We start from the raw sequence: 27,093 nt of genomic DNA, 5'->3' as shown, positions 1-27,093 counted from the left end.
TTTCTGACAGGTCTTCCTGCAATAAAGGGGTCTGCTGCTGTCCCCTGATAGTTTTACTGATTGAACATCGGTCACTTTCACAAGTTCATGGGCTGGCAGGAGGAGCTGGCAGGCAGGTCCTACCTCTCCCTCCAGTAGTAAGATCTGCAGTAAGGGGGCACTGTGCCTGCTGGGTGTGAAGCGGTTCCCAGAAGCCGTGCACTCGGCTGTGGTGTGGCAGGGCTTGGGCTGAAGATGAAAGGCCTGGCGATGAGGACAGCTGGGGCCCGAGACCCAGGAGTAGGACCTGAATGCCAGAACTCCTCTGCAAACAAATGTAGGAACAGTCTGCGTGGATGCCTCTGAGCAGCCTCCCGGAAATCCACGAAGGAGCAGGGGGGCAAGCCTGGTGGAGGGGGAGTCCCGAAGGCACGGATCTGGGGGCGACGGAAGACTTGCCCCCGCTCCACCACTCACTGGCGTGATCACAAAGAAAATCTCTAGGCTGCCCTCAAGGTAGTTTCCTCAGCCACAAAATGGTCTCCGGGGAAGTGGAACTAGATTCCTACGCCACTTTTCTGGAAGATATGAGCACGCCTCGGGCTGGGCGCCCCGGGGACACGTCTCGGCCTCCCGAGCGCCCCGGGCGCCCCGTGGACAGGAGACTGCGGCGCTGACCTTCCCTGGGGCAGCCGCCGGGCTTGTCTCTGGGCTGCTCGGCCCTCCGCGCTCCCATGTTTACCAACACCCGGGATGCGTCCCCACTGCGGCGTCCCCGCAAGCCCGTCTGCAAGCAGGGAGACCTGGGCTTGTGACCGGCTGCTGGCACCCGGGGCGCCGGCCCTGCCCGGACCGCGGGGGCGCCCGGCTCTGCGGCGCGGCCCGGCCGGCGCCTCCCGGGGGCGGGGCGAGCGGGCGCGGGGCGGGGCCGGCTCCGGTCACGTGACGCCCGGCCCGGAAGCGCTCGCGCCCGAGCCCCCCGGGTGACCCGGTCCGGAGCCGGCGCAGAGGCCGCGGGGGTCCTGTGCCTTCGGCTCCCCGCATCCGCCGCCATGGCCTGGACCAAGTACCAGCTGTTCCTGGCCGGGCTCATGCTCGTCACCGGCTCCATCAACACGCTCTCCGCAAAGTGAGTCCGGGCGGGCCGGGGAGGACCGGGCGCTCCTGCCACCCGCGAGGGAGCGGCGGACCCCGCGCACCTGCTGCGCGCGCCCCTGCTTGACGCCCCTGCTTGACGCCCCTCTCCTGCCCTCCCCCGCCTGCCCAGTTTCAGCGGTCGGCTCACGCGGTTGTTGGGGCACCTAAGGGGTGCGAGGCCCGGGGAGACGCGGGGTGAGGCCGTGCCCCGGGCTGGAGGAACCGAGCCCTGGCTTGGATTCGTTATGCTTGATCCTAACGAGACACTTCCCGTCTCCCGGCCTCAGTTTCCTCATCTTTAAACGGAAAGGGCTGGGCTGGTTCCTCTTTGCCGCTCCCTGCAGCCCTGGCGTCAGAGGCTCAGCTCTCCAGGAGCTGTGGACCCGGATCCCAGACTTGGGCCGCAGCCACCAGAGAGACCATGCGGACCCAGTGACCAGGGAGCGTGGAGGGCCATGGCGGCAGAGAGGAGGCTAGTGGGGGGCCCTCATGGAAGGCCTCCCATGAGATTTCTGCATGTCGTGGGGACATGAAGCCAGGGAGCAACAAGAAGAGATGGAAGTGCTTCGTAACTCGCATACAATGCCCACAATCAAAAAAGGGGACTTTGAGCAGGGGAGTGACAGTTTAAGAGTGATATGGTAAGCCTGGTGGTCAAGGTGAAGAGTAATTTGGTGCAGAGAAAGCCACTCCAAGGCTGCTGTATAGTAGATGAAGGGAAATAGGTGGCAGGTGAGCTGGGAGAGGAAGGGACAGGTGGGAGAGACCAAGAGCAGAATGAAGCCACAAGGCCAGACTCACAGGATCAGGAGATAGTGATCCATCCAGGATTCTGCCTGGGAAAACAAGTGTCCTTAGGCCAGACAGGGAGGGAGGGGGCAGTCACCTGTCGCCCTTTGGGTTTGCCCCAGGTCTGGTGTATGAGGTACTTGTATGTGTGAGGCACTGTCTGGACTCAGGGAAGGAGACATGTGTGACCAAGTTGCTTAGAGTCTGAGGTGGAAGAGAGAGATGTGTACCCACTTGGCAATCACTCCACTCCCCAAAGGAGCTCTGTGAGGGGCCTGCCTGTATCTAATTGGGCTCTGGCCAGCTTTGTCTTGCAGAGACATGTCTGTGTCTTGGGATGTGTCTCAGGATGCAGAATCCTGAAGGTCACTCCTTTTTCTGAGCCTGTAGCTATCAAAGAGACTCAACCGGAGGGCTCCATCTCAGGATCTGAGTGCAGCGGAACAAGTTATCCATCCATCACACCAGCCAGGCCTGTTAGGTACTTAAGAGAGTGACTTAGGTCTGGCAGGTGCTGTCCCCAAAGCGAGTGGAGATTGCCAGTTACTACTGGGATAAACTCTGCTGACTCAGCTCCTTCCTTAAAAAACTCCAAACCGGAGGCTCCCTGGGAAGCAGGAGAGAGGCTCCCAGGTGGGGGCCCAACCTTTGACCCTGTCTCTCACCCTTTAACCTAATTAGGGGCCTCTCAGGAGCCACCTATGACAGTCCCTAGAATTGTACTCTAAACTATGTTCTGAAGCCAGATTGTAAAAAGCATGGTCTCAGAGAGAAAGAGCACAGGATAGAGGCTGTGTGTCCTGTGGGAATTATTGACCTGAAGTCACGCTGACCTGCAGTTTCTGGCAGAAAAGAATGGGACAGACAGACAAGAATTTCACCACAGTGAATGCTAACAAGATAACACCTGCCACATGCCAGGCCCTGTTCTGGCCTCCTTTCATCTTTGGAACTCAGTGAATTCCCATCAACACCCTATGGGGTAGGGAAACTCATTATCCCTAGATAAGGAAACAGTTTTGGAAAGGTGGTTTGGCTTGGCCAAGTTCAGCTCACCTACCAAGTGGCAGACTTCCTATTTGGGTCAGAGTAGTCTGGCTCTAGAATCCTTGCTTATGGCCACCCATATGGGGTGAGTCTGGAGCTTCTCTACTCACCTGTCAGGGTATCGTGCTGGCACTGTAGGGCTCTCTGCCTGATCCCCACACTTTACAGTAGAAACCCCTGGAGAAGTTTTGTTTTTTTTTTTTTTTAAGATTTATTTATTTATGCACACAAGGACTGGGGTATAGGCCAGAGGTGCAGGGGGTGAGAGGATTCACCAGAGACAGAGTGGGGAGCAGAACAGGCAGATCTACTGAAAACACACTGCTGAGGGGAGCAGCGGGCGAGTCAGGAGAGATCTGCTGTGCCATGTGGGTAGCTCCCTGGCCGGGGATTGAACTCGTGCTTCAGTGGCTGCGGATTGCTTCATAGGTTGCGTCTTAACCCCTTGCACCACCAGGGAGGCCCCGCCTGGAGAAGTTTTTTTTTTTGTGACTCTGCTGGTTGATGTGCAGGCAGAACCTGGGTCTCTGGATCTTAATCCAGTCCTGTTCTTTTCATACTGCAGTCCCCAAAGTCCCCTTCCTTGGGGATTTCCTCTCACATCACCCAGACAAGCACAGACAAGCTGTGTCCATGCCCTCACAGTGCCCTCCCTCCAGGTAGCCAGCCTCCCTCCCAGCCCAGGATCCTGCTGTCACCCTGTTTGTCTTTCCCCCAGAGTTAGAAGCTACTCTGGGCTCAGTTTTAGAGTCATACTAGCCTCTTGCCATTTCTTGGACTGTAGAGTGAGCAGACTTTCCCTTCTGGGTCCCTAGAGGACTAAAGACAGTGGGTAAGGAAGTAGATGAGCATGTGCCGCGTGTAGTGCTGGGACCGCAGGTCAGCCCTGTGCCAGAGGAGGCCACTCTGCCCACTCAGCAGCTTTGGGTGGACTGCTGGGAGCCAGGCCTGCTCTGGCTGGGACAGGGGCAGAGGTCACACCCGTAGGAGGGAAAGCTACCAGTCAGGCTGGGTCTTGGCAGAGGGCCCCTGAAGTAATTTTTTCTTTCTGAGGCTGCCCTCCCAACCCTCCCCAGGACCTTCTGCTGATGCATCTCCTGGCACTGCTAGGGCTTTCTGTCTGAACAGTACGTGTCCATGGAGTCAAGCTCTTCAGAGCCCGTTTGCCGGAATCCAGCTGGGGTTCTGCATGTAAAGAGCCTTTCCATCCAATAATCAGGTCCACTGGGCACAGGGGCCCTGCCAGGAAATGACAGGAGGCCTGGACCTCTATTTGGGGAGACACTCACTTGTCCTTTCTGTGCCAGCCCTAACTGTGGCCTTGGCAACTGCCATACCCTTAAGTTCTCTGAGCTGGCTTGGGATAATTGCTTCACAGGGATTCCTAGGCTAAATGGAGAAAGCCTTAAATCAGGAGGATAATGTAGTAGGGTAGACCATGAGGTCAGAAGCTGTGGGATTAGGGGATCTAAGCCTCAGTTTCATCTGTAAAATGGGTGCGTGACTATCCCACCCTCTTCCCCAACACCTGGTAGGAGCTACTGAGAAATACCTGGAGATAAGCGGGCTCTTCATCATTCATCACCACTGAGCCAGGGGCACCTGCATTTCATCCTGGCCCTGAGATGGGCTTCAGCTTATTGGGCGGGCAGGCACTGAAGGACCGGAGGGAGAGAACAGGAGTGAAAACCTAGCCCCGGTTTACCCAGGATGACCCCACAGTGGGCCTGCACTTGGCCATCTGCAGGACACCTCCCTCAACTTGTTTTCGGAAACGCACTTGTTCTTGCCCCAGGGAGTGGAGAAGCCCTCTGGCCCCGCTGGAGAGTGAGGCTGACTCACTGACTTGACAAGCTGGGGGTGCAAGAGGAAATGGCAGAGATTCTGTGGGGAATGGACACACAGCTAATTGATCTCAGGCGGCCGCATCAGCCACTTCCTCAGTCTCTCTGCAGCCCCCCCACCCCAACCCCCCAGCCCACACACCTCTCAGAATGCTGAGCTTTGAATTTCACTGGCCAGGCCCACACCAGAGTGACTCACCCCCTCAGCCTGACCAGACCTTCTGCCCTGGAAGCCATGGCTTTCCCAGGACACAGTGTCTAGGGAGAACCGAGGGGTGCATCTGCGGGGCTGACATCCCTGGGGCTTGGGAAGGAGCTAGAGTAAGAAGACAAGGGGAGAGCAAGTAATGAAGTGTCACCAAACTGGAGATGGGGACCCCTGGGTTCCTCGGGCTCCTGGCACCTGGGTTCCTCCTCTGTCAGATAAGGAACTTCATGAGCTGACAGCTGAGTTTCTTCTGTTTCTGCATTTTGTGCCTCACGAAACTACAGGGGACATAGCATGTGGCCTTCCAGCTACCTCTGCCTCAGCCAGCAGGGGAAGTCCCAGAGAATAGCTGTTCTCCCAGAAGCCTTAAGGCTGGAGTAGAGCTGGGGCCACCCCCACCCACACTGCGGGAGCTGGTTCTGCTCAGTAGAAGGAAAGGGGGAGCAGGGGAGGAAAGAGCTTTTCTTGATGAGCGGCCATGTGCCAGGTCTACCCATCTCACCGCTTTTGACAACCCATCGTGTTGGCATTGTTATCCCCATGTTATAGCTGAGGAAACCGTGACTCATCCAGCCTGTGAGCTCAAAAGTCTGAGCCTTCTGTGCGTCTCGCTGCCTTCTCTGAACGTCAACTCAAGCAGATGGGTTGGCCCTAGCTCCGCCCCTCTTGACTGTCTCCCCACCCCTCCATCCCACACCTCGAAGTCCCATCTGAAAAAACGAGGGTCCCAGACGGGAGGTGAGGCTTACGACAACCCACCGGAAGTGCTCGCCACAGATCCGGCGGGCGTGCAGTGAGTGTGCGTTTCCAAAACCAGGTGAGGGAAGTGTCCTGCAGATGGCCAAGTGAGGGCCACTGTGGGGTCATCCTGGGTAAACTGGGGCTAGGTTTTCGTTCCTGTTCTCTCCCTCCAGTCCTTCAGTGCCTGCCCAATAAGCTGAAGCTCATCTCAGGGCCAGGATGAAACGCCTGCTGCCTCCGCCTACTTCTCCCAGGCCTGAAGAAGGGCCAGGCCAGCAGCTGGTCCTGCTGACACCCAACCCTGGAGCTCTGAGCCTGCCTCAGGCCCTCAGATACAAAAAGATTCTATTTCTCCTGCTGGGAAGCTGCCAGCTCCACCTGTTTGGGCAGGCCTAACACAGAGAAGCAGACAGCCCTGTCTGGTAGGGCGGGGCTCTAACCAGCCCTTCAGCGCTGGTCCCACCCAGGGGACAGGCCCACTGGTTCTCCAGCAGGGGGCACCTCAGACCCAGGTGGAAATTATGACCCCTGGACCCTTTCCCTCTGGATTGAGTACCTGTTTGCTTGGTAGGGCCTGGGAATCCAGTCATTCAGTGGAGAAATGTTCCAGCTTTTGTGTGCTGATGTGCCAGGAGCAGGGGCCTGAGGGATGGGAAACTGCTCACAGGTGTCTCAAGTGATTACTTGAGACAGTGATATAATGTGAGTTGCCTTGACTATAAGCGGCATGGACAGGAGCCCAAAGGGGGTTTCAGGAGGTGGCTGCACTTCTGGAACTGGGGGTGTTCTGCAACCTGCCAGTTTGTGCTTTAGGTGCCGCATCAGACTGAGGAAGCGGCTTCCACAGCTGCCCTTGCCCTGGGCTCCTGGCTGACCTTCCCGGACTTGGCAGGGGCCCTGGCTCCAGCTCCCTGAGTTCCCACCTGCTCACCTGCTCCAGGGCAGTTGGCTCTGCAGAAGGCGAAGAAGTCTCCAGCTCTGAAGGACTTTTAAATGAAAAGAGATCAGAGATCAGACTAGCCCCCAGAGACAAACCTAAACCCAGGGAATTCAGGGGCCAAAGCTTCAGGGCGCAGCTGGCAGACACTACAGAATGAAGGTGGCCCAGCGGGAAGCCAGCCCTGGTCAGTCACCCTGCCTGCCAGCGTGTGGCCAGATCACGCCTCCAGAGCTACGGACTTGCCCCCGCTTTAGAGTCATGCTAGAAAGATGCTCTGAACCCCCAGGTTGTAGGAAGGGGACCAGGGTGGTATGTGTCAGGGTCATGTCCCTTGTGGCCCAGGAGCTCCTGACAGTTTTGTGCCATGGGTGCCTTTGACATTCTGATGACGCCCAGAGTAACATTTGAAAATGTGCAAATAAAAAATTGAGGGTTACAGAAAAAGCTAATTATATTGAAATAAAGTTATTAAAAAAGCAAATGTGTGATATAGTAATATGTATGTGTGCCGCTGTGCTTAATACATAAAATTGCTGTAAATTTGGATGAGTGTAAATGCTCCTTACACTAGCTGCAGTGAATCTCATGTGATAATGAGAATAGCTGTGATTTCTGCGTGTCACAGATTCGCGGGTACCATGGTACTACATTCGTAATTTGAAGAACTGTTAGGATTCAATTAAGGTTCATGAAATCTCAGTTAAAGTTCCCCAGACCCCACGTTCTGTCCACAATCTCTGATAAAAACTTGCCACAGAGACAAACCCCTCTGAGCCAAGTCCCCCAAGTCCAGCTTCTTGACCTTAAGAGAAGCAAGCTGGGCACCAGGCCAGGGCTGCTGGACCCACCCACTGCAGGGTTTGACCTTCTCTCTCTCTGCTGCAGGTGGGCGGACAACTTGGTGGCCCAAGGATGTGGAGGGAGCAAAGAGCACAGCTTCCAGCATCCCTTCCTCCAGGTATCTGCCCCATCCATCCTGATCCCTCCCCACCTTCCCTCTTCCAAACCTCAGGCCAGGTGCCCCTGTGAAGCCCTGCTGCTTCCTGACCTAGGGAACACCTGTCCACTGCTCTCCCTGCCTTTGCAGAGCAGAGGCCAGGGTATGAGGCACTCCTGGAAGGGGCAGAGGCCTCAGTTCTCTGCCTGAAGCTCACATGAGCCCTGGTGAGCAGCCATGCCCTGGGCACCACGAGGCCAACCCTCACCACATCAACCTGCTCTCCGCCCACGGCGAGCCCACTGGAAGGGATGGTCACTGAGCAGAACATACCTTGTTGCTAGATTGGGAAGCAACAGCCTTCAGCTCTACCAGCAACTTGCTCAATGACCTTAAAAAGTTCTTGAGCCTCTCTGGACCTGTTTCTCCATCTGGAACTTGACCATGGTTTTCAGACTGGACTCTACACAGCCTTCAGGTTTCCATGGAGGTTTATTCAGACACTTTGGGGTCGACCTACAGGCAATCTCTGACCACACCCTCACAGCAACCCCACTTTAGTCTGTTGGCTGTGCTGGGGTCATACTAAGCTCTTATTTGTAGAAAGATTGTGTCCAAAAAATGTTTTGTTAAAGGTGCTGCCCCTTCTGGCTCTAAACTCTAGGGCTCTGTCCCTGCAGGCAGTGGGCATGTTCCTGGGGGAGTTGTCCTGCCTGGCTGTCTTCTACCTACTCCAATGCAGAGCTGCGGGGCACCCAGACGCCACTATGACTCTCCAGCAGCCCTTCAACCCCCTTCTTTTCCTGCCCCCGGCCCTCTGTGACATGACCGGGACCAGCATCATGTATGTGGGTGAGTAGCCAAGCCAAGTCAAAAGGGCTGAGCGAAGCCACTGATAAAACAGCCTCCCCCCAAACTTATCTTCATCTCATCCCACCACCCTCCCACGGACTGTCTGGCACTCTCTCTCTTTTTCTCTCTCTCACAAACACACTCTCACATTCAACCAAGGTTTAGTGAGCACTAACAATATGCTACACTTGTCTTCAGCCCTGAGGACACCTCGGTGAATAGACAGCTTCTGCCCTCAGCAGCTAACATCCTGCTTCTCTCCTCCCCCAGCCCTGACCATGACCAGCGCCTCTAGCTTCCAGATGCTTCGGGGAGCAGTGATCATATTCACAGGCCTCTTCTCGGTGGCCTTCTTGGGCGGAGGCTGGTGCTGAGCCAGTGGCTGGGCATCCTCGCCACCATTGCGGGGCTGGTGGTCGTGGGCCTGGCGGACCTCCTGAGCAAGCACGACGACCAGCACAAGCTCAGCGAAGTGATCACAGGTACGGCCGGATGGTCCCCCCAGGCTGCCCTCACCGTCCTGTCCTGTCCTGTCCCATTCTGCCCCAGCCTATCCTCTCTGGGAGCCCAGCACAGTTCAGCTAACATTCCCAAGCCCTGCTGGATGCCACGCCCTCGTGAGGGCATGTGGGGGACAAGCTGGTGTGGACCTGTACCTAAAGATGCATAGCATGTAGGGAAGACCTGAGAGGCACAAGCAGGGTGAGAAGGGGGCTTACAGGAGGGAGGGGCTTGTGCTGAAGCACACTTATGTGTGGACCTACAAACTCCAGCATTTGGGAGAGGAGGGGCTGAACACCAGTGCAGTGACTACTTTGTCACTCAGAGATGGGACTAAACCAAAAGTGTCTCTCTCAAAGCCTGCTGGTCTTCCAAGATCCACTTTGTGCAGCTCTCAGACTCAGGCAGACGTCTGGATCTTCTGGAGCCTCAGCCCAGAGCAGGTGTCTGCCCCTCTGCCTGGCCCTGCCACTCTGAGGCCAGGAGATCAGGCGTGGGCCATCATGCCTCATGAACTCCACAGTATCCTGCAAGTCAGGGGCTGTGTGTGTTGTTTTGTCCCCGGAGGACCATCTCCCTCTGCCACGGGCCTGCCACCCTGCCGACTGCCCCTTGGCCAGGCTGTCTCCCAACCCCAACTCCAGTGCAGGCCTGGCATCACCATGGCCCCTCCTTTGCCACAGGGGACCTGCTGATCATCATGGCCCAGATTATCGTCTCCATCCAGATGGTACTAGAGGAGAAGTTCGTCTACAAGCACAACGTGCACCCGCTGCGGGCTGTTGGCACTGAGGGTATGTGTGGGCACAGGGGCTGGAAGGAAGGTGCTGAGGGCATGTGCACTGGAATGTAGCCTGTGGCTTTCATGCACAGGGGAGAGCATAGGGTGAGGTGCTGGGCATCCTGAGAGAGGCGGGCCTCCTGCCCTGTTCCTTCCACCCTCACCACGTGCCTGTTGACAAATACCCCAGTGCCTGCCAGGCACACAGCCAAGAGCCAGGAGAGGGTGAATATGCAATGAATGACCTCAAGGCCCACTTCAGAGGAGCTGACCAGCAGTGCGTTTCAGCTCAGACCACCCTTGCCCTTGTTTCATTCACCAAGCATACCTGAACGTCTCGGGATAGGTGGCATTTGAGCTTCAGACTTCAATAGGCCAGAGTGGGAAGGACAGACAGGACAGAGCAAAGGTGGGGAGAACTGGACATGAATTTGGAAGCAAGGGATGAATTGTTTGGGTGAGATGCTGGTTGCCTATTTGGGAAATCAGAAACTGAAGAGGTCAAGGTCATGTCCTTGAAAACCTTGAACATCAGGCAAGTAAGTAGATTTACTGACAGGCTGGGAGGAACCACTGAAAGATTTTAAGCAGGCAAGTACTATGAAGTCACAGTGAGATGAGCAGGATGGATTCGAGCCCTACTACTCCAGTGTGGCCGCGGCCTCACCGGAGCTGTCTGTGCCTGGTCCACCGTGACTTGAGGGGCTTACGGCAGAACGTAAGTCAGTGAAATCAACTGCATCCCCCAGCATACTGTTTGTTTCCACTCATATTTTGCTCCCAGCAGGACTCTAAGGGGAGCAGTGTGGTTATCTACATGCTGGTCCGGCTCCTCATCACAGACCGGTGCAGTGGAATCAGGCTGTGGCCAGCAATTCTTTCTGAAATGAGCAGTGTAGGATTTCAGGTGTTGGCACGGTCCGTCAGGAGCTAGAGTGTTATGAAAGCGTGGGTGCCACGCATCCGCACCCACCTCCACTGGGTCACTTTATAGAGTGTATTTCTCACTCCTGGCCAGTCAGAAAATGACCGAGTCAAGTGAGAAGGGGCAGCTAGAGCCCATCAGCCCATTCCAGCTGGCCGCTGGAATCTCTCTTGATGAAGGGACAGATGCCAGGCCCTGAGGAAGAGGAAGGAGCTGGTGTGAGGGTTGCTGGGAAGGAGCAGCATGGAGATCAGAGGTGGCCTTACTGGGCAAGTTGTGCTGGGGTCTGGGGGCCAAGCAGAGTGATGTGCCTCCTCCACTCCCGCAGGCCTCTTCGGCTTCGTGATCCTCTCCCTGCTGCTGGTGCCCATGTACTATATCCCGGCCAGCTCCTTCAGCGGCAACCCCCGTGGGACCCTGGAGGACGCACTGGATGCCTTCTGCCAGATCGGCCGGCAGCCACTCATCGCCGTGGCACTGCTGGGCAACATCAGCAGCATTGCCTTCTTCAACTTTGCGGGCATCAGCGTCACCAAGGAACTGAGCGCCACCACCCGCATGGTGCTGGACAGCCTGCGTACCATCGTCATCTGGGCCCTGAGTCTGGCGCTGCGCTGGGAGGCCTTCCACCCCTGCAGATCCTCGGCTTCCTTGTTCTCCTGACAGGCACTGCCCTCTACAACGGACTGCACCGCCCACTGCTGGCCTGCCTGTCCAGGAGCCGGTCCCCAGCAGAGGAGGGTGAGCATGAGAGACTGCTGGGGGGCTCACGGACTCCCATCAACGAAACCAGCTGAAACTCCTATGGGACCTTGGCTGCCTCCTGGATGCTCCTTGTTCGCCCTGGGGCCACACAGGCTGGTGAGCCTTGAGGCCTCACCTCTCCCCCTCCCACAGACACCCCCCGGGCAGCTGCTGACAGACGATAACAGGACACCCAGGTCCTCCTTTGTCACCACCCCCTACGAGGAGGTATTACTCAGCCCTCCACAGACCTGAGTGCAGTGACTGACCCCACCAAGCACCCCCCCAGCCCTCCGAACCCCTCCTGCAGCTGTAGAGCTAAATCATGAAGTGGAACTGCAGGAATGAAGAACCGTAGGGGTTCCTCCTGGTCATAAGCTAGATCTGGTTCTCCAAAGGAAGAAGTCAGTGAGCAAAGCCAAGCTAAAATTAGGCACCATGTGTTCTAAACCTGTGATGTAGTCCCTGGGCCTGCTGATGACCCAGGTTTTAGCTGCAAACTCCACTGGCACTTCCTGGCCCCTTCCCCGGTTGCTCTGGGCCTTGGCACCTTCTCTGACACTGGTTTCAGTGCCTCCGGCCCCAGCCGGGCCCCTTCAGTAGGTCTGTGATTTTAACCAACCTGGGGTGGAATAACAGTCTACTTGTTGGAAGTGCTCCATGGCTCATGGGGTCCTTGCTCACACACCCTCAAGACCTCCCTGCCAGGGAGAGATCACAGGGGGACTCCAGATAGCCCTTGGTCACAGCTTTTGAGACCCTTACCTACCATCCTGAAGATGAGGAAACAGGCCCAGAGTGGTAGGTTGCTTGGCAAAGTGTCCCCCTTACGTGGGCCCAGCCATCCAGCCACAGGCTCCCTGCATCTAAGCACAATTGGACTCAGCCCCAACCCCAGCAGCCTGACTGGTAGGAAAGCTTTCAGGGTGGTGGATTTGCCAGACTCCTCCCACTTGGAGGTAGTTCTGCTGTCCCAGGCATTGTGTTTGACTTTGAGCCTCACGTGAGAAACTGCGTAGAAGAAACTGTGGCCCAAAGAAAATTAAGTGACTTCCTGGTGGAGCCAGTATTCTTAGCTGAGTTTACCTGACTCTAAACCTGTGGCCCCACCCACTTTCAGGTCTCTTTGGGGGGACTTTCCTAGGGCTGACAGGGAAGTAACGTGTTCTCCCAGTAACCCCACCCTAAAGAGGACTGGCTCAGGGACCCCAGAGAGCAGTGGTCAGTTCCAGTGATCCTCACCCCATGGCAGTTTTTGGAGCCTCAGACCATTTTCCTGGGCAGCTCAAACAAAACACCAAATGCTTTCCTTAAAACAGATTCTGAAGGAAGGGAGCCCTGAGGAGCAAAGCCGTGGGGCTCTATGGTAACCAGCAGTGCCTACAGTGTGTTGAGAGAAAAGGGTCTCCATCCACCAGCTCTGAGTCCCAGGGGCCCAGAGTGTCCTCGGCCTGAGGTGTGTATCCCAGGCAGAAGGAAATCATGAGTGAGGGTACAGGGGACCACAACTGCCTTGTCCAAAACCAGGAGACTTAGGATGTTCTTTTAGGCTTTCCTTAAAAAAAAAAAAAGGGAAATTTACAGCATGGACTATTTTCATGAGAGGGTGGGTGCTCCTGGGGTTGGAATGAAATGCGTTCTTGAAACGCCACCTGAGCCAAATGTAAAATTCACAGTGTAAGGTAAAATGGGATGCCTTTAGGAGATTTTAGGCTGACAGCAGGTATCTCCCCAGCCCCTGGAGGGGCCACCCTCTATCCGGCCGTCAGGGGGTGCTCTGGAAGGTGAGTTTGAGAAGCCTTGCAAGTGTAGTGCAGGAGGGAAAGTGTAGCAGGATGGCCCCCAGGAAAAGGGAAGCTCCAGGTTCCCTACGTCCTCCCCAAGGAAGGGTAGAGCTGAGCAGGGAGGAGAGGAAGGATGGAGGACCAGGAGGAGACCTGGAGGAGGCACGTGGAGCAGAGAGAGATGGGAAAAAGCTGCGCTTGCATTTTGGTCCTGGACTGGTTGAAACAGATGTGAGGGAGAGACCTGTGGGGAGATTAACAATGGCAGCTTTTATTTTGATTTTGCTCCTTTTGCCCCAGATGTGCTGGGCCCCTTCTGTCCCTTTCCTGTGAGTTCCCACCAGGAGATGCCTTACACTGAGGCTGGCTTTCGGGCCTCAGTGGCCCTGCTTTGGGCCAACCCTGTTTGGTTGGACATTTACGCACAAGGGGATGGGTAACTTCGGGGTTCTCGATTTGGAAACTATATTCTTTCCCTTGTCTTTGTTGCACACTAATTGTATTAAAGTTCCTTTCCACTAAAGGTCTTACACACTAGAGTATATTTTGTCTTGAAGTGGCGGATGGCGGGACCTATTTAGAGTGGGCAGGTTTGGGAGTTCTGGGGTGCCCTTCACCCTGCCCTGTAACAAAAAGACTCCTCTCCCACTGAGCCTGGGGAACCATGAGGAAGGTCTGAACTGTGGCCTCCCATTCTGAGTGGAGTTGGGCCCAGAGTGGTAAAGTTTGGCATGGAGACCTTGAATCCAAATCAGAATTGACTAATAAATTCCATAAACATCAGTTTATCTTCAACTGTCTGCATCGAAGTGAAATGCAGTCCACACCTACACAGGGTGATCCTGGGAGGCCCTAGGGCTTAGCTTCCAGGACAGCCTCCAGGCCCTGGGGTAAACTTCAGGTTCCTCTCTTACCAGGAATCAGGCAGAGATTCAGGGCTGAGTCAAGCAGTTGGTTTGCCTCCCTGTTGTCCAAAGATCTCTGTAGTAAACAGCACACAAGGAGGTCATGGCTCTGACCTCTGATGAGGAATTGGGAGGAATACCTGGGAGGAATTCGGGCAGACAACCACATGGTGCAGGAGAAAGAAGCAGACTGGTGTCCAGGGAGCTGTGTTCTTGGCCCACCTTTGCCAAGACTGGGTGACCTTGACCCTGGACACATCATTTACCTCCCTAGACCCTGGCTGCCTATAAGAGGGAGCAGTTCTCTGGATGTCTAGTCACTTCTCTGGCTTGCTTATAGACAAATATTTATATTTGCCTTGATTAAGAGGCCCTCTGGTATTTTGATGACTATAGCCCTTCAAAACCTGAGGTCACAGGGGATTTCCTTTATTTATAAATTGTCCTTCATGAAGCACTTTTGTCCAAAAAAAAAAAAAAGGATATTTCTTCCCCACAACTATTGAGAACAGATATGCACCAAGGATCGTGGATCCATCAAAGAAAACAGGAAAAATGAATGTGGAAAGAAAGAACTCCAACACTTTGGGATGTGTAGTAAGAGACTTTTGGGATGATGATCCGCAGCCCAGAGCAGAGGGCCCTTGGACACATTCTGCCTGCCTTGCTTCCCTCCCAACCACCCTCCCATAAAGTCCTGCGTGAGAGGGAGGGACTTTCCAAGACCTAACCAACAATAATGGTCACTTGGTTGTTCGAACATCAGTAATGTTCAGCTGAACAGGCTTTGAGTCATAGTTGTGGGGTGTTCCTAGAATCACAGGTGCGTGGGGAGCTGTCACTTTCTCTGTGGGTCTCTCTCCTCTTTAAAAGCCATCTCAGGGTGATGGGGGGAAAAAAAACATAAAAAGTTTGAGGAAAGTGATTTATCTGGAGAAATGTGTTCTACAAACACCATCTACATCTTCAGAATCGAGCTTTCCATTTTCTACCAGAGGGTACCCAAGGATGTGGGTCTGTTATAGGACAGGGAGAGGGTCAGCCCAAACCCTGCAAACCTGCCTATTCTAAATGGGTTCTGCCATCCGCCGCATCAACACAAAACATAGGAGACTTTAATGGGAAGGAACTTTAATAAAACTAGGAAACAATACAGGTAAGGCAAAGAGTCTAGTTTCTAGTTTCTAGTCTAGTTTCTAAATGAAGCATCCAGAGTTACCCATCCCCTCGTGGGTAAAAGTCCATCCAAATGGGATTGGCCCAGAACAAGGCCCCAAAGCCTGCTACAAGTCTAAAGCATCTTCCAGTGGGGACCCACAGAAAAGGGTCACAAACAACTGGACAAGCCCGGAAGGAAAAGAGCAAAATCAACATCCAGATAAAAGCTGCCATTGTCACCTCCCCACGGGTCTCACCCACATCTGTGTCACCCAGTCCACGACCAAAAGACAAGCTGTTTCTTCACGTGTCTCTAGGCTCCATGCGCCTCCTCCAGGTCTCCTGGCTCCATCCTGCTTTCTTCCTCAGTCTCTTCTTGCAGCTTCTTCTCTTGCTGCTCAGCTCCACCCTCCCTTGGGTGGGGCAGGGAACCTCCCCCTTTCCTGGGGACCACCCTGTTACAATCCCCCCTTTTAATTTTTATTCCACCATATCTATGGTGGCACAATCTCAGGGTGTAGTCTTAGGAGACAGTCTTTTTTAGGGTTACAATGTGTGTAAGAGAAGCAACAATTAGTCAGCAGCATTGTCCATGAATGTCCAGTATGACAGTTTTGCATTCTGAAAAATAGTCCATTATACAAGCCAAAAGAAAAAAAAATTGGAGCGTTAGCTAAAACAAGACAGCAAATATATCAAAATCACAGGGAAAAAATGTTAAAATGGTTCAACTGATGTAAAATACAAATTTTCTCAACCTTGATCCCAAACTTTTAACAGCATAGCAAAAGTTTGTAAACTAAATATACTTTTAAACCATTTTTACTATTTTTGCATAAAATCACAGGGCAGAAATAACTAACAGCAATTTTTAGCTGGCTTTGTTGAAATACCCCATATAGGATCAGAGCGAACCGGTGGCATCCAGTCGATGTAGGCTTCAGGTATAACGTTGGTCTCATCAGACTCCACCTGGGCTTTCCTCTTCTCGAGGGTACCAGGGCATTTTCGTTGGCCGGGTTGTCTGTCCTAAATCACGTTGGACGCCAAATCTGTTATAGGACAGGGAGAGGGTCAGCCCAAACCCTGCAAACCTGCCTATTCTAAATGGGTTCTGCCATCCGCCGCATCAGCACAAAACATAGGAGACTTTAATGGGAAGGAACTTTAATAAAACTAGGAAACAATACAGGTAAGGCAAAGAGTCTAGTTTCTAGTTTCTAGTCTAGTTTCTAAATGAAGCATCCAGAGTTACCCATCCCCTCGTGGGTAAAAGTCCATCCATATGGGATTGGCCCAGAACAAGGCCCCAAAGCCTGCTACAAGTCTAAAGCATCTTCCAGTGGGGACCCACAGAAAAGGGTCACAAACAACTGGACAAGCCCGGAAGGAAAAGAGCAAAATCAACATCCAGATAAAAGCTGCCATTGTCACCTCCCCACGGGTCTCACCCACATCTGTGTCACCCAGTCCACGACCAAAAGACAAGCTGTTTCTTCGCGTGTCTCTAGGCTCCATGCGCCTCCTCCAGGTCTCCTGGCTCCATCCTGCTTTCTTCCTCAGTCTCTTCTTGCAGCTTCTTCTCTTGCTGCTCAGCTCCACCCTCCCTTGGGTGGGGCAGGGAACCTCCCCCTTTCCTGGGGACCACCCTGTTACAGGTCCACTCCTTCATAGGTGAACCCCGGGCCTCCCTGGCGGCGCAAGGGGTTAAGCACCGCTCTAAGCAGCAATCCGCAGCCTCTGCAGCACGAGTTCAATTCCCAGCCTTGCCAGGAAGCAACCCACATGGCGCAGCAGACCTCTCCTGACAGCCCGCTGCTCCCCTCAGCAGTGGATTTCAGTCAGACAGCCTGTTCTGTTCCCCACTCTCTCTGGTGAATCCTCTCACCCCCCGCATCTCTGGCCTGTACCCCAGCTCTTGCATGCATAAATAAATAAATCTTAAAAAAAAAAAAGTGAACGACCCCCCCCAGCCACCCGCCGAAGAAGTCCCGCCTCTCTTTACTTCATCCAAGTGCCTATTGGATGATTCCTACCATCGATCCGCCAGGTACCCGCCCCCTCCTCCTATCACCGCCGCCGTGTGCCTCCAGTCTGTGCGCTCATTGGTCTTTTCCGCAGTCGCTCTGCGCTGGGGCGTTCCAGGGACAGCCACTGGGAGTCTCCGGATTCCGGTTTAAAAATCGCCGGGAGTGGCTCCGCGCCGGGGTCGCGTGAGGCGGGGCGGCCGAGCACCAGCCGCGGGGCGCAGGTCGGGGCGCTGCGGCCTCCCGGACGCCAGCCTTCGTCCCCGCACCCCGAGGTCCTCCGCGCCATGGGCCCGCGCCGCCGGAGCCGCAAGACCCCAGTCCCGAAGAGGCGCGCGGCGAGCCCGCCCCCCAGCACCCCGCGGCGGGGCGCCCCCCGAGGTACGGCGGCGCGAGCCCTCCCCGCCGCCTGCCCGCGAGGCGGGGCCGGGCGGGCCTGGGTCCAGCGTCCGCCCCGGCGCGGCCCAGCGCTGGTCCCGGCGAGGGCCGGGGAAGGCGGGCTCGGGAAGGGGAAGGACGGGCCGGGGCCCGGGGCCCCCCCGGCCCCCCGCGCGCGCAGCCGCCGGCTGGAGGTCGCGCGGGCCGGGCAGCTCGGGCGGCCCCCGCCTGCGCCCGCGGACACCGGGCGCGGGGTCTGGAAGTCGGTGGCGGTGCTTTTTATTTTTTAATTGCAAAAACAGCTGCTCGTGACGTTCCCAGCAGTGCACCCCTAGACGGGGTCCTCGCGCGTGGGGGTCGTGCCCTGCGCTGACAGCCGGCGCCCGGCCGGAGGGCGCCCCCAGCGGAGGCCGCGCCCGCGTCCGCCCGGGGCTGGGGGTGCAGGCGCCGCCCGGGGCGCAGTCCAGGCCCGCGTGCTCGCTGCGCCCCGTGAGCAGGGTGGGAGGGCGCGCGAGAGGCTCCCCACGGCTGCTGCTCTGTGGAGGGGAGATTGTTTTCTTTCCTAAACATAAGTCACCTTCGCCTCCAGCCAATCGGTGGAGTTTAATATTAAGTCTTTCCGTTTCTTCTGCATGAAGTACCGATGGCGCTTGACATTAAGGGGTTTCCCCCTGCAAGCCGTGCTCTGGCCATCTTTGTCTTGCTCTTAGTTTTACCAGGAATGCTGTGAGGCTGGTGGGTGCTGCTGCTCTCCAGTCCTTTCACTCCTGGGTCAATTGTTTTATCTCAAACACACTCAGCCTTGGACACTTTCCTGGCGGTCTGGCTTCCCCACTGTCTCCAAGACTGTACCTTTTCCTCCCTCTTCTAATTCTCCAGGCTCAGCTCCCCCCTCACACTGTCTGATGATGGCCATGCTCGTGCTTCAGTGAGATGTCAGGAGCCTCCCAGCTGGATGCCCCTTATCTTCGCACACCAGGGCACCTAGGTGCCTCCTTCCTAGCTGTAGCCGCCGCTCCTGCAAGAGCTCTGGGTCATAGTCTTCTCGCCTTCCCTGGGACTCTGTTGTCCTCTCCACCTGCACTTAAACTAGTAAGGATATTTTAAAGGTTTAGAAAAAAAATTAAATTCAAGCTCTTTACATCAGTCTTCCACAAACGTCCCCTGCTGATTCCCATCTAAAGGGGGAGGGCAGAGTCCTTCCCTCTCCCCACATGCCCATCTCCCTCACGTCCTGCATTTCCTCCTGCTCTTCCTAGTTACCCTTTTTAAATGGTCAGACTTGAGTCTGCACATGTGTCCGTCTCCCCTTCCCAGTCACCCTTCCACCCTCTCCACTACGACTCCCACGCACTGCCCCCACTTCTAGCCCACTTTCCTTGTCAAGGTCACCAGCTCCTTTTATGCTGTCCAACCCAGCGAGCATATCTGTGTCCTCTTGCTCTCTTGGGATCGTCTGACACAGAGGTCACTTTCTCCTTGAAACACTGTGTTCCAGTGGCTTCCATGATGCATATTCTCTGGGAAGTTCCTGCTTAGCATCCTCTCCTACCTGTGCCACCTCTCCACTCCAGCACTTGATGTTGATCTTATGCACCCCTACCCCAGTGGCCTCGCCCCTTCCCATGGCCGACAGCTCTCATGCCTGACAGCTCTCACACTTGTGTCTCCAGCCTAGAACTCTCCTCTACCTGGATCCGGATACCTTTCTACCTGAGCCCTGGTGTGTCAAACTAAATATCAAAAAGTGAACTTCTGAGTACTCCCCTCCAACCTCTTCCCATTTTCACTATTTCCCGTAAGTGACGTATCTACCTTCCTACCTGTTCAAGCCAGAAACCTTGGGAGCTAGTCTTTTATCATATCCTCGCATCCAGTCCATTGTCAGTTCATCCTAGTCGCTCCCCTTTTGTGGCTCTGTTCCCACCAGCCTGGTCTCAGCCACGGCCTCCTAACCCTGCACTTCCACTTTTGTCCCTTTTCTGGTCTTTCCTTGTACAGCCGCTTCAATGATCTTTGACATATAAGTTGATCGCCTCTCCATCCTGCTTAAAACTCTTCTGTGGCTTCCTGTGGCTTCCTGTTACTTTAAGATGAAATCTCAACGCATAATATTGGCACTTTAGGGCCAACTACTGAATGTTTAATCCCCATTCTTTTCCATGGTCTTTCTAACTGGTTGTTTTTGTAACTGCTTGTTTTGGGTCATGGTTCCATATCTTCTCTTGCTCCTCTGAGGTTATTTCCTTTCAAGACTCTGGCTCACATTCCTCTCTTTTGGGTTATTTGGTGCGCTGCCTTCAGCGCCTTCCTTTCATGAGTTGGCCTTCAAATTGTGGTGACCCCTAGTTGTGTTCATCTCTAGTGTCCTGTGACTGCATGTCTGTTTACTAAAGGCCACCTATGGGGACTGGGGACAGGTGGTGGGGAGGCGGGCAGGTGCCGAGCGTTTGCCTCCTAGGTGCTAGGCTTCCCTACCAGTTCTCTGATACAGCCCTGGTTCTTTGGCCCACATGCCCCATCCGGGGATAAAGAGTCCGCCGCTGACCTGTGGCAGAGGCTTCTCTGGATTGCTGTCCTGCCCCTGTTCTTGCAGCTCTTCTCTGTACTGGATGCCTTCCATTGAACTACTTGGTGTAGATTCGCTTTCCTTGGCTGAACCTTGAATAACATTTCTGAAGCTAATTTTATCTATCAAAATGTTAGTTTTAATGTGTTTGTTTCTTTATTCAATTTATAGGAGGTTTACTTATTTTCTTTGGTCCTTGGCTTTGTTTATTGAGCAATTATATGTTTTCTGTTTACTCTTCTTTCTTCATTATATTATATGTATTTTTAAATTTTCCCACCGCCATCCCTTCTAACCCTAGATCCATTATCCCCCTCCCCCGCCATCCCTCTAACCTCAGACTCCTCATCATGTTTATTAATGTCCACTAGTTTCTGTGTTTTCCTTCATTAAATCATCTGCTGTATAAACATCCAGTATTTTGTTTTTAGCATTTTGACTTGCTTTACCACACACAATTCCCTCAAACTCCTCCATTTTGCTGAAGAGGCTGCATTTCTTCTCTCCTCGGGGCTGAATGATGCTCTATAATGTGGATATGCCACATCTCCTTGATCCTGTCATTTTAATATTCTTGTTTTCTACTAGATCTTGAGGCTTTTATACATTTTCCTCTAGTACTATTTGCTATGTCTTATAAGTTTTTGAGATGTAGACATTTTAATTACTTTTCATTTCTAACTAGTCTAATTTTAATTAAGTTTCCTCTTCAATGTTGTGTCGGGCAGCACCACACTGATAAAGAAGTGGGAGTCGTGGAGCAGGCTGCATAATGCAGGATGCTGTTGAAGAGCAAGATCCTGGCCATGTTTATTGACAGAATAATACAGCATCAGCTACGAGGGGCAGGAGGACAAGGAGAAAAGGATGGTGAAACTCAGGAATGTCATCTAGGGCTTCGGAGGACATGAATCTGCTGACCAAATAATGCTTACCTGCTTGATGACCAAGTGTTGTCATCAAACCAGACCCCAGACCCTTGGCCATGGTCCTAATCTTACAACAAGGCATTCCACTGATCAGCTTCTGGTCCCTTGTCATACATCAGTCCTTGGCCCCCCAGGTGTTCCTGGTCACATCTCATGATGCACACCCTTCCCAGAATGATCAAGCTTTCTGCTCTTGATTGATTGGAAAAGCACCTTGTAAGGTTTGGCTCCTATGGCTGACTGAAGAGCAGTTCTGATCTTGTACAGGAATGCAGAACTGCAGGGAACAATAATGGTGCCTGAACAGGCCACTTAGGTTCAGCAGACCCACATTCAACCTAAGAGAAGAATTCATGTTTGTATTCTTGTATTTATAATTTCATCAGACAGTTTCACTGGTTTGATTTCTACTTTTGGGAATATTTTAAAAATTCTTTTCTTTCTTATAGTTGGAACCAGGCTTTCACCAAAGGCTCTGACCCAGAGCCCAGCATCCTGACACTGGCTCTGAGTTATGCTATCTCTGAGGGTCCTACTTTGGCCACTCGAGTTCTGACCAGCTGTCTCACCTCAGGGCCTTGGGATAACAAGACACAGGTGTGCTTCACAGGCTCTCAGATTCCTTCCAGTGTTAAAGAAGACCTAAAAACAAAGTAACCAAGTCTCCAATCTTGGTGGAAGAGATAGAAGAGATGCACGAGGTCCTGGGGGCCCAGAAAAGAGAGGTGTCCTGTCTGCTGGAGTTAAGAGTTGGCATTTCAGATAATACCCTCAAGGGATCATTCATTCATTTGCAAATATTTGTTTAAACCTATCTGCTGTTTTCTATTTGCTGAAGATGAACACAATGAATAAAATAAAATCTCTGCTTTTGTGGAGTTTATTACGGTGTAGGGATTTGATTCTTTGCCTGGGCCGGCCAAGCTGGGAGCACCCCCCACCCCCGCACCCACTTTCCCCTGTTCTTATTTTCATGACCCAACTCTTTCGCTTAGGCACTTCTTCCCGCCTACAGGTCCCCGGAGATCTTTGATTCTAAGGGAGATCCGAAAGCTTCAGAAGAGCACCAACCTGCTGTTAAGGAAGAGCCCCTTCAGCCGCCTGGTGAGCTCCAAGAGCTTCCTGCCAACCCCCATGCTGCCTCCTTTTTTTTAAATTTCCCAGGTATCCAGGGCCCTGCTAGCTCTTGCTTAATGGCTAAGGGAACTCTTCTTAACCTGGGAGACGACTTTTCATCTTCTGAAAATACAAACCTGCCAGGGGCACCGAAATTCTTTAATAAATTAATTTCTAACCCCTATCGCCTTTTAAAGTGTGTTCTCTGATTAGAAAAACAAGAATCCTGTCATCCATCACCCTCTGATCCCTTGTCCTGCGCCAGGAGCTGACCGTGGCTGCTGGCTAGGTCCTGAGATTAGGGCCAGGAAGGTAGCATGGAAATGAAGGTCCACGGAGACCCTGGACAGTGTCCATTTCCCCTGAATCTCTCTCCTTTTTTGTCTCTGCACCGCCCCACCCCTCTTCTCCTTTGCTCCCCACCTCATAGGTAAGAGAAATATGTGTTAAATTCACTCGCGGTGTGGACTTCAGTTGGCAAGCCCAGGCCCTGTTGGCCCTACAAGAGGTAAGAAAGGGCCAAGGTGGTTGGGTGAGGGGTGAGTCTGGGAAAAAAGGCATTCTGTGTTCTGGAATCTAGCCTCCTTCCATTCTGTGAACAGCCTTTCCTGCCCTTTGTACCCTCAGAGACCAAGTTTAGCTGTCCTCCAAGAAAAAAGCAGCCTAGGCCTCAGCCTATGTCCATCTTTCTGTTTCTTTCCCTGCTCCAGGCAGCAGAAGCATTCCTGGTTCACCTCTTTGAGGATGCCTATCTCCTCTCCTTGCACGCGGGCCGCGTCACCCTCTTCCCGAAGGATGTGCACCTGGCCAGGAGGATCCGAGGCATTCAGGAGGGGCTGGGCTGAGCTCCTGCCACCGCCTCTGTAAGCCTTTCCTGCTGAATGGAGAGAGAGCACGCTTTAGGCAAAAAAACATGCAACTTTTCTTTTCTTTTTTTTTTTTTAGATTTATTTTATTTATTTATACATGCACTGGGTACAGTCAGAAGCGCGGGAGGGTGAGAGAGTTCACCAGAGCCAGAGCAGGGAGCAGAGCAGGCAGACTGAAGTACACTGCTGAGGGGAGCAGTGGGAGGCAGGAGAGGTCTGCGCACCATGTGGGACCCTCCTCGGGTGGCCGGAAGCAGCGGGAATTGAACCAGCCCTGCAGAGGCTGCGGGCAGCTTCGCAACCCAGCGCTCAACCGCTGAGCCACCAGGGAGGCCCAAAAACATGCAACTTTTCATCACTGGGGTGGAAGTTTCTCCAAAAGATTTCCCTACTCCATCCTTAGTCCTTTGCCATCTCATCTTCCCTCAGTTCTCTTGAGGAAACTTGACCTTTGAGTTTGAATGCTTGGGACGCTATGACTCGAGGCTGTTGTACAATTTTATTTTTTTTTTTTTAAAGATTATTTATCTGTGCATACAAGAACTGGGGTACAGGCCAGAGGTGCGGGAGGGTGAGAGGATTCACCAGAGACAGAGTGGGGAGCAGAACAGGCAGACTGACTGGAATACGCTGCTGAGAGGAGCAGCGGGTGAGTCAGGAGAGGTCTGCTGCACCATGTGGGTTGCTCCCTGGCTGGCCAGGAATCGAACTCGTGCCACAGAGGCTTCTGGACAACCCCATAGTGCTATGTTCAACCCCTTGCGCCACCAGGGAGGCCCTTGTTGTACAATTTAAATAAAGCTATTTTTCTATTAAGAAGTGACCAGATGACCTGAATCTCTGACAGAATTAAGCCTCCCCACTTTACAAGGACCAGGTGACCTCATTTTGAGGAAGAGGAAGTTTTCTTCCTTTTGAAAGCGCCTCCTTTGTAAAAGTGATTCTTAAATTTCAGGGATTTTATGAGGGATCCTCATCAGAGCTGGGACCAGATCCAGAGGCTGAGGTGCTGCTGAGCTGCTGTGTGTTTTTGTTACTGTTGTAATTTTTTTTTCCAAGAAGGAGAGGACTGCGGTGCTTTGCCTCTGTAATGGAGGTACCAGCCGAGACAATCAGCACAATTCCAAAGGCTCCAAGTGATTATTTCCAGACTCCAGAGTCCAAGCGACTCCAAGGTTGACTTCAGTTTGTAAATGATTCATGTGACTATTGGATGGTTTTGAAGACCTCAGTTTGCTGGGTTACGGGAGAAAAGGATATTTACTTATTACCTTAGATCTTTCTGTAAGAATTTAATTTTTTTTACCATATGTATATTTACTTTTACTTAAAACATAAGGAGAAAACTAAAAGAAGACCACTTCAGTCATTTCCAAGAAGAGCTTGGCACATCTCACACGCGAGTGTCTGCCCTTCAGATTAATCTCATCATTAGTAGCAGCGGCAAGTTCCCTTGGATTGTGCCTGTCAACTATATATAGCTTTTCCAATACTAAATTGGGATTAAAATAGAAAATCTTTAAGGTTGATGTTCCCTTCTAGTAAATTCCTATCCAAATCATTCAGAAATTCTACCTTATAGAATGTATCTTATTCTAATTTATAAATCATAGAAAATGTAATATAATTTATGCTTTGAATTTTTCATTCCAGGATTTTAAAGTGCTCTTTTAATGTTTTTATAAGTGTTTTTAGAGCTTTTTGTGGCAAGATAATAAAAATAAAGGTCATTTTCTGATAAAAAAAAATTTTTACGTGAAGTTGCTGTTCAAGCATACAGAGGTCATACTGTATTTTTTTGTGTGTTAACTTTAAGTTCTTCATTGTACAATTTGCAAAAGTCAAAGTTTAAGCAAGAGAATTGAAGGATATGTTTTTGCTTCTAGTAGAGGATGGACAGTAAAAGCCTTACCCTTTCATTTAACTGAAAGCAGTTTAAAAGATTTTCTGAGAAATGTCAAGTATCATGAAAAGATTTTTAGATTTTATGCATGGTGAAAATGATTAGCGAGGACAGTCAGTGGAATTCCGGACACCAAAGGGAAGGACCAATTTCTAACGTTTCGTTATTTTCACCCTTTGTGCAAACCTTTTCCTGTTCCACATCAACTCATATTAATGCAGATATTTGAATAAAGCATACTCTTAAATGACTATAGTTAAAGGTCTTGTCAGAGTATGAATAATTAGTTTCCTTAGTTTTCTTAGTTTACTTTAAATTGCCACTACTCTGCCCTTTCAAGATTGTACAAGACACTGCGACCACCTATCAACTAATACCTAGGTAAATTTTAGAAAATTAAAGAATTACCTTCTGTATTGTTCATGAAGACATTAATGAAGAAGTCAAAGAAACAACCAAGAAAACAATGACACTTGCCCACATTTTAACATAAAGCCACTCATTGATTAACAAAAAGGATATGTTTGAGAAACGCAGTTCTATCTTTTTGTGTATATTATTTCCCACACAGTAACTTCTCCACCTCATTGGCATAGCAATTCAGGAGGGCGTCTTGGAGAAGGAGCTGGGTCATGCAGGCCTTCTTATTGCTCCTGTAGGACACTGGCCGTGCACGTTCCCATGTCATTAAGCAGCAGGAGTTTTGGGACCACCACCAAATATGGGATCCATTGCTGATAAAAAATCACTATGCAGGGCATGACCGTTTTTCACATGCTCACATATTTCATACGCTCATCTAACTTCTTTTCAGGTTCAGCTGTTATAAATGAAAGCAAATAAAAATCACTTTCCAGGGCCTCCCTGGTGGTGCAGGCGTTTGAGCACCGCACTGTGAAGCTGTCCGCTGTCCGCAGCCTCTGCAGCATGGGTTTGATCCCAGCCAGCCAGGGAGGGTCCCACATGGCACGGCAGACCTCTCCTGTCTTGCCCACTGCTCCCCTCAGCAGTGTATTTCGTCAGTCTGCCTGTTCTGTTCCCCACTCTGTCTCTGGTGAATCCTCTCACCCTCCTGCACATCTGGCCTATAACCCGTTCTTGTATAAATAAATAAATCTTTAAAAAAAAAAAATTCGGGCCTCCCCCATGGCTCAGCGGGTTGAGCGCTGTGCTGTGAAGCTGTCTGCAGCCTCAGCAGCGCAGGTTCAATCCCAGCCAGCCGGTGAGAAGCTCACATGGTGCCGCAGACCTCTCCTGTCGCACCTGCTGCTCCCCTCTGCAGTGTATTTCTGTTGTCTGCCTGTTCTGCTCCCTACTCTGTCTCTGGTGAATCCTCTCACCCTCCCGTGCTTCTGGCCTGTACCCCAGCTCTTGTATAAAAATAAATAAATCTTTAAAAAAAAATTAAAATAATAAAAAAAATCACTTTTCCAAATTGTGTCCTTTGTGTTTCATATTCCAGTATAAACATATTCTTCCTATTCTGGAACAAACTGCTTTGAGAAAGCAGTTCTCAATGTGGGGTCTGGAGGACACCCCCAAAGAGTACTTAAGATTCCTTCAGGGCATTCATGAGGTTTAAACTATTCCTGTAATCTTACTAACATATTTCTTTCTTACCTCTCAATTTTCTCATGTGTATAGCGAGAAGCTAATGACAGGGGACATAGGAAGAGACTGACTGAATACAGAAGCAGATGTGAGAATCCAGATGTCTTCTATACAGCCAGACATTAAAAGAGATTTGCAGATATAAGATGATGCCGCTCTTTTCATAAATTGTTTTGAAAATAGTTATTTTTCATAAAAATATTTAGCATACAATTTCATCTTTGCTCACTTCAAATAAATATACTTTTCATTTCTGCTCTAACTCCATGTAGGGACTATTAGTACATGTAACACATATAGGTAAAACTTTGTTGGTCTCAATAATTTTTTTAAGATATATTTTTATTTATGCATAGAAGAACTGGGGTGTAGGCCAGAGGTGCAGGCATGAGAGGATCCAAAAGAGACAGAGTGGGAAG

General features: G+C 52.0%; 2 protein-coding genes across 5 annotated transcripts; both read left to right on the top strand.

Annotated features, from left to right (window-relative positions):
- The first annotated feature begins 963 nt into the window (after positions 1–963).
- SLC35F6 (solute carrier family 35 member F6) lies at positions 964–11,580 on the top strand. The gene is given in 8 exon segments (XM_037528369.2): positions 964–1,108; positions 7,571–7,643; positions 8,303–8,474; positions 8,745–8,825; positions 8,828–8,956; positions 9,659–9,769; positions 11,010–11,309; positions 11,312–11,580. Coding segments are annotated over 8 exon segments (1,110 nt in total). The 5' UTR covers positions 964–1,031; the 3' UTR covers positions 11,479–11,580.
- Positions 11,581–17,586: 6,006 nt separating this feature from the next.
- On the top strand, positions 17,587–26,812 carry CENPA (centromere protein A). 4 transcript variants are annotated; one of them, XM_054701261.1, is made up of 5 exons: positions 17,587–17,680; positions 22,191–22,279; positions 22,722–22,799; positions 23,002–23,154; positions 26,708–26,812. In XM_054701261.1, the coding sequence occupies exons 1-4, from the start codon at positions 17,587–17,589 to the stop codon at positions 23,134–23,136; spliced, it is 396 nt and encodes a 131-aa protein (XP_054557236.1). In that variant the 3' UTR covers positions 23,137–23,154; positions 26,708–26,812. The 4 variants fall into 4 exon arrangements, with proteins under 4 accessions (XP_054557236.1, XP_037384283.1, XP_054557235.1 ...); XM_037528386.2 differs by lacking the exon at positions 26,708–26,812 and adding an exon at positions 24,223–24,681; XM_054701260.1 differs by lacking the exon at positions 26,708–26,812 and adding an exon at positions 24,220–24,681.
- Positions 26,813–27,093: the final 281 nt, after the last annotated feature.

Source organism: Talpa occidentalis, unplaced genomic scaffold, assembly GCF_014898055.3.
Source record: "Talpa occidentalis isolate TD23 unplaced genomic scaffold, MPIMG_talOcc4v2.1 talOcc4.5, whole genome shotgun sequence".
Lineage (NCBI taxonomy): Eukaryota > Metazoa > Chordata > Mammalia > Eulipotyphla > Talpidae > Talpa > Talpa occidentalis.
The sequence above is the reverse complement of the archived record's forward strand: the minus strand, read 5'-3'. Positions and strand labels throughout refer to the sequence as shown.

Coding starts and splice junctions, on each gene's coding strand:
- CENPA (XM_054701261.1), top strand. CDS start 17,587: ATGGGCCCGCGCCGCCGGAGCCGCAAGACCCCAGTCCCGAAGAGGCGC. Junction 17,681..22,190: donor GCGGCGGGGCGCCCCCCGAG/GTACGGCGGCGC, acceptor TCCCGCCTACAG/GTCCCCGGAGATCTTTGATT. Junction 22,280..22,721: donor AGAGCCCCTTCAGCCGCCTG/GTGAGCTCCAAG, acceptor CCCACCTCATAG/GTAAGAGAAATATGTGTTAA.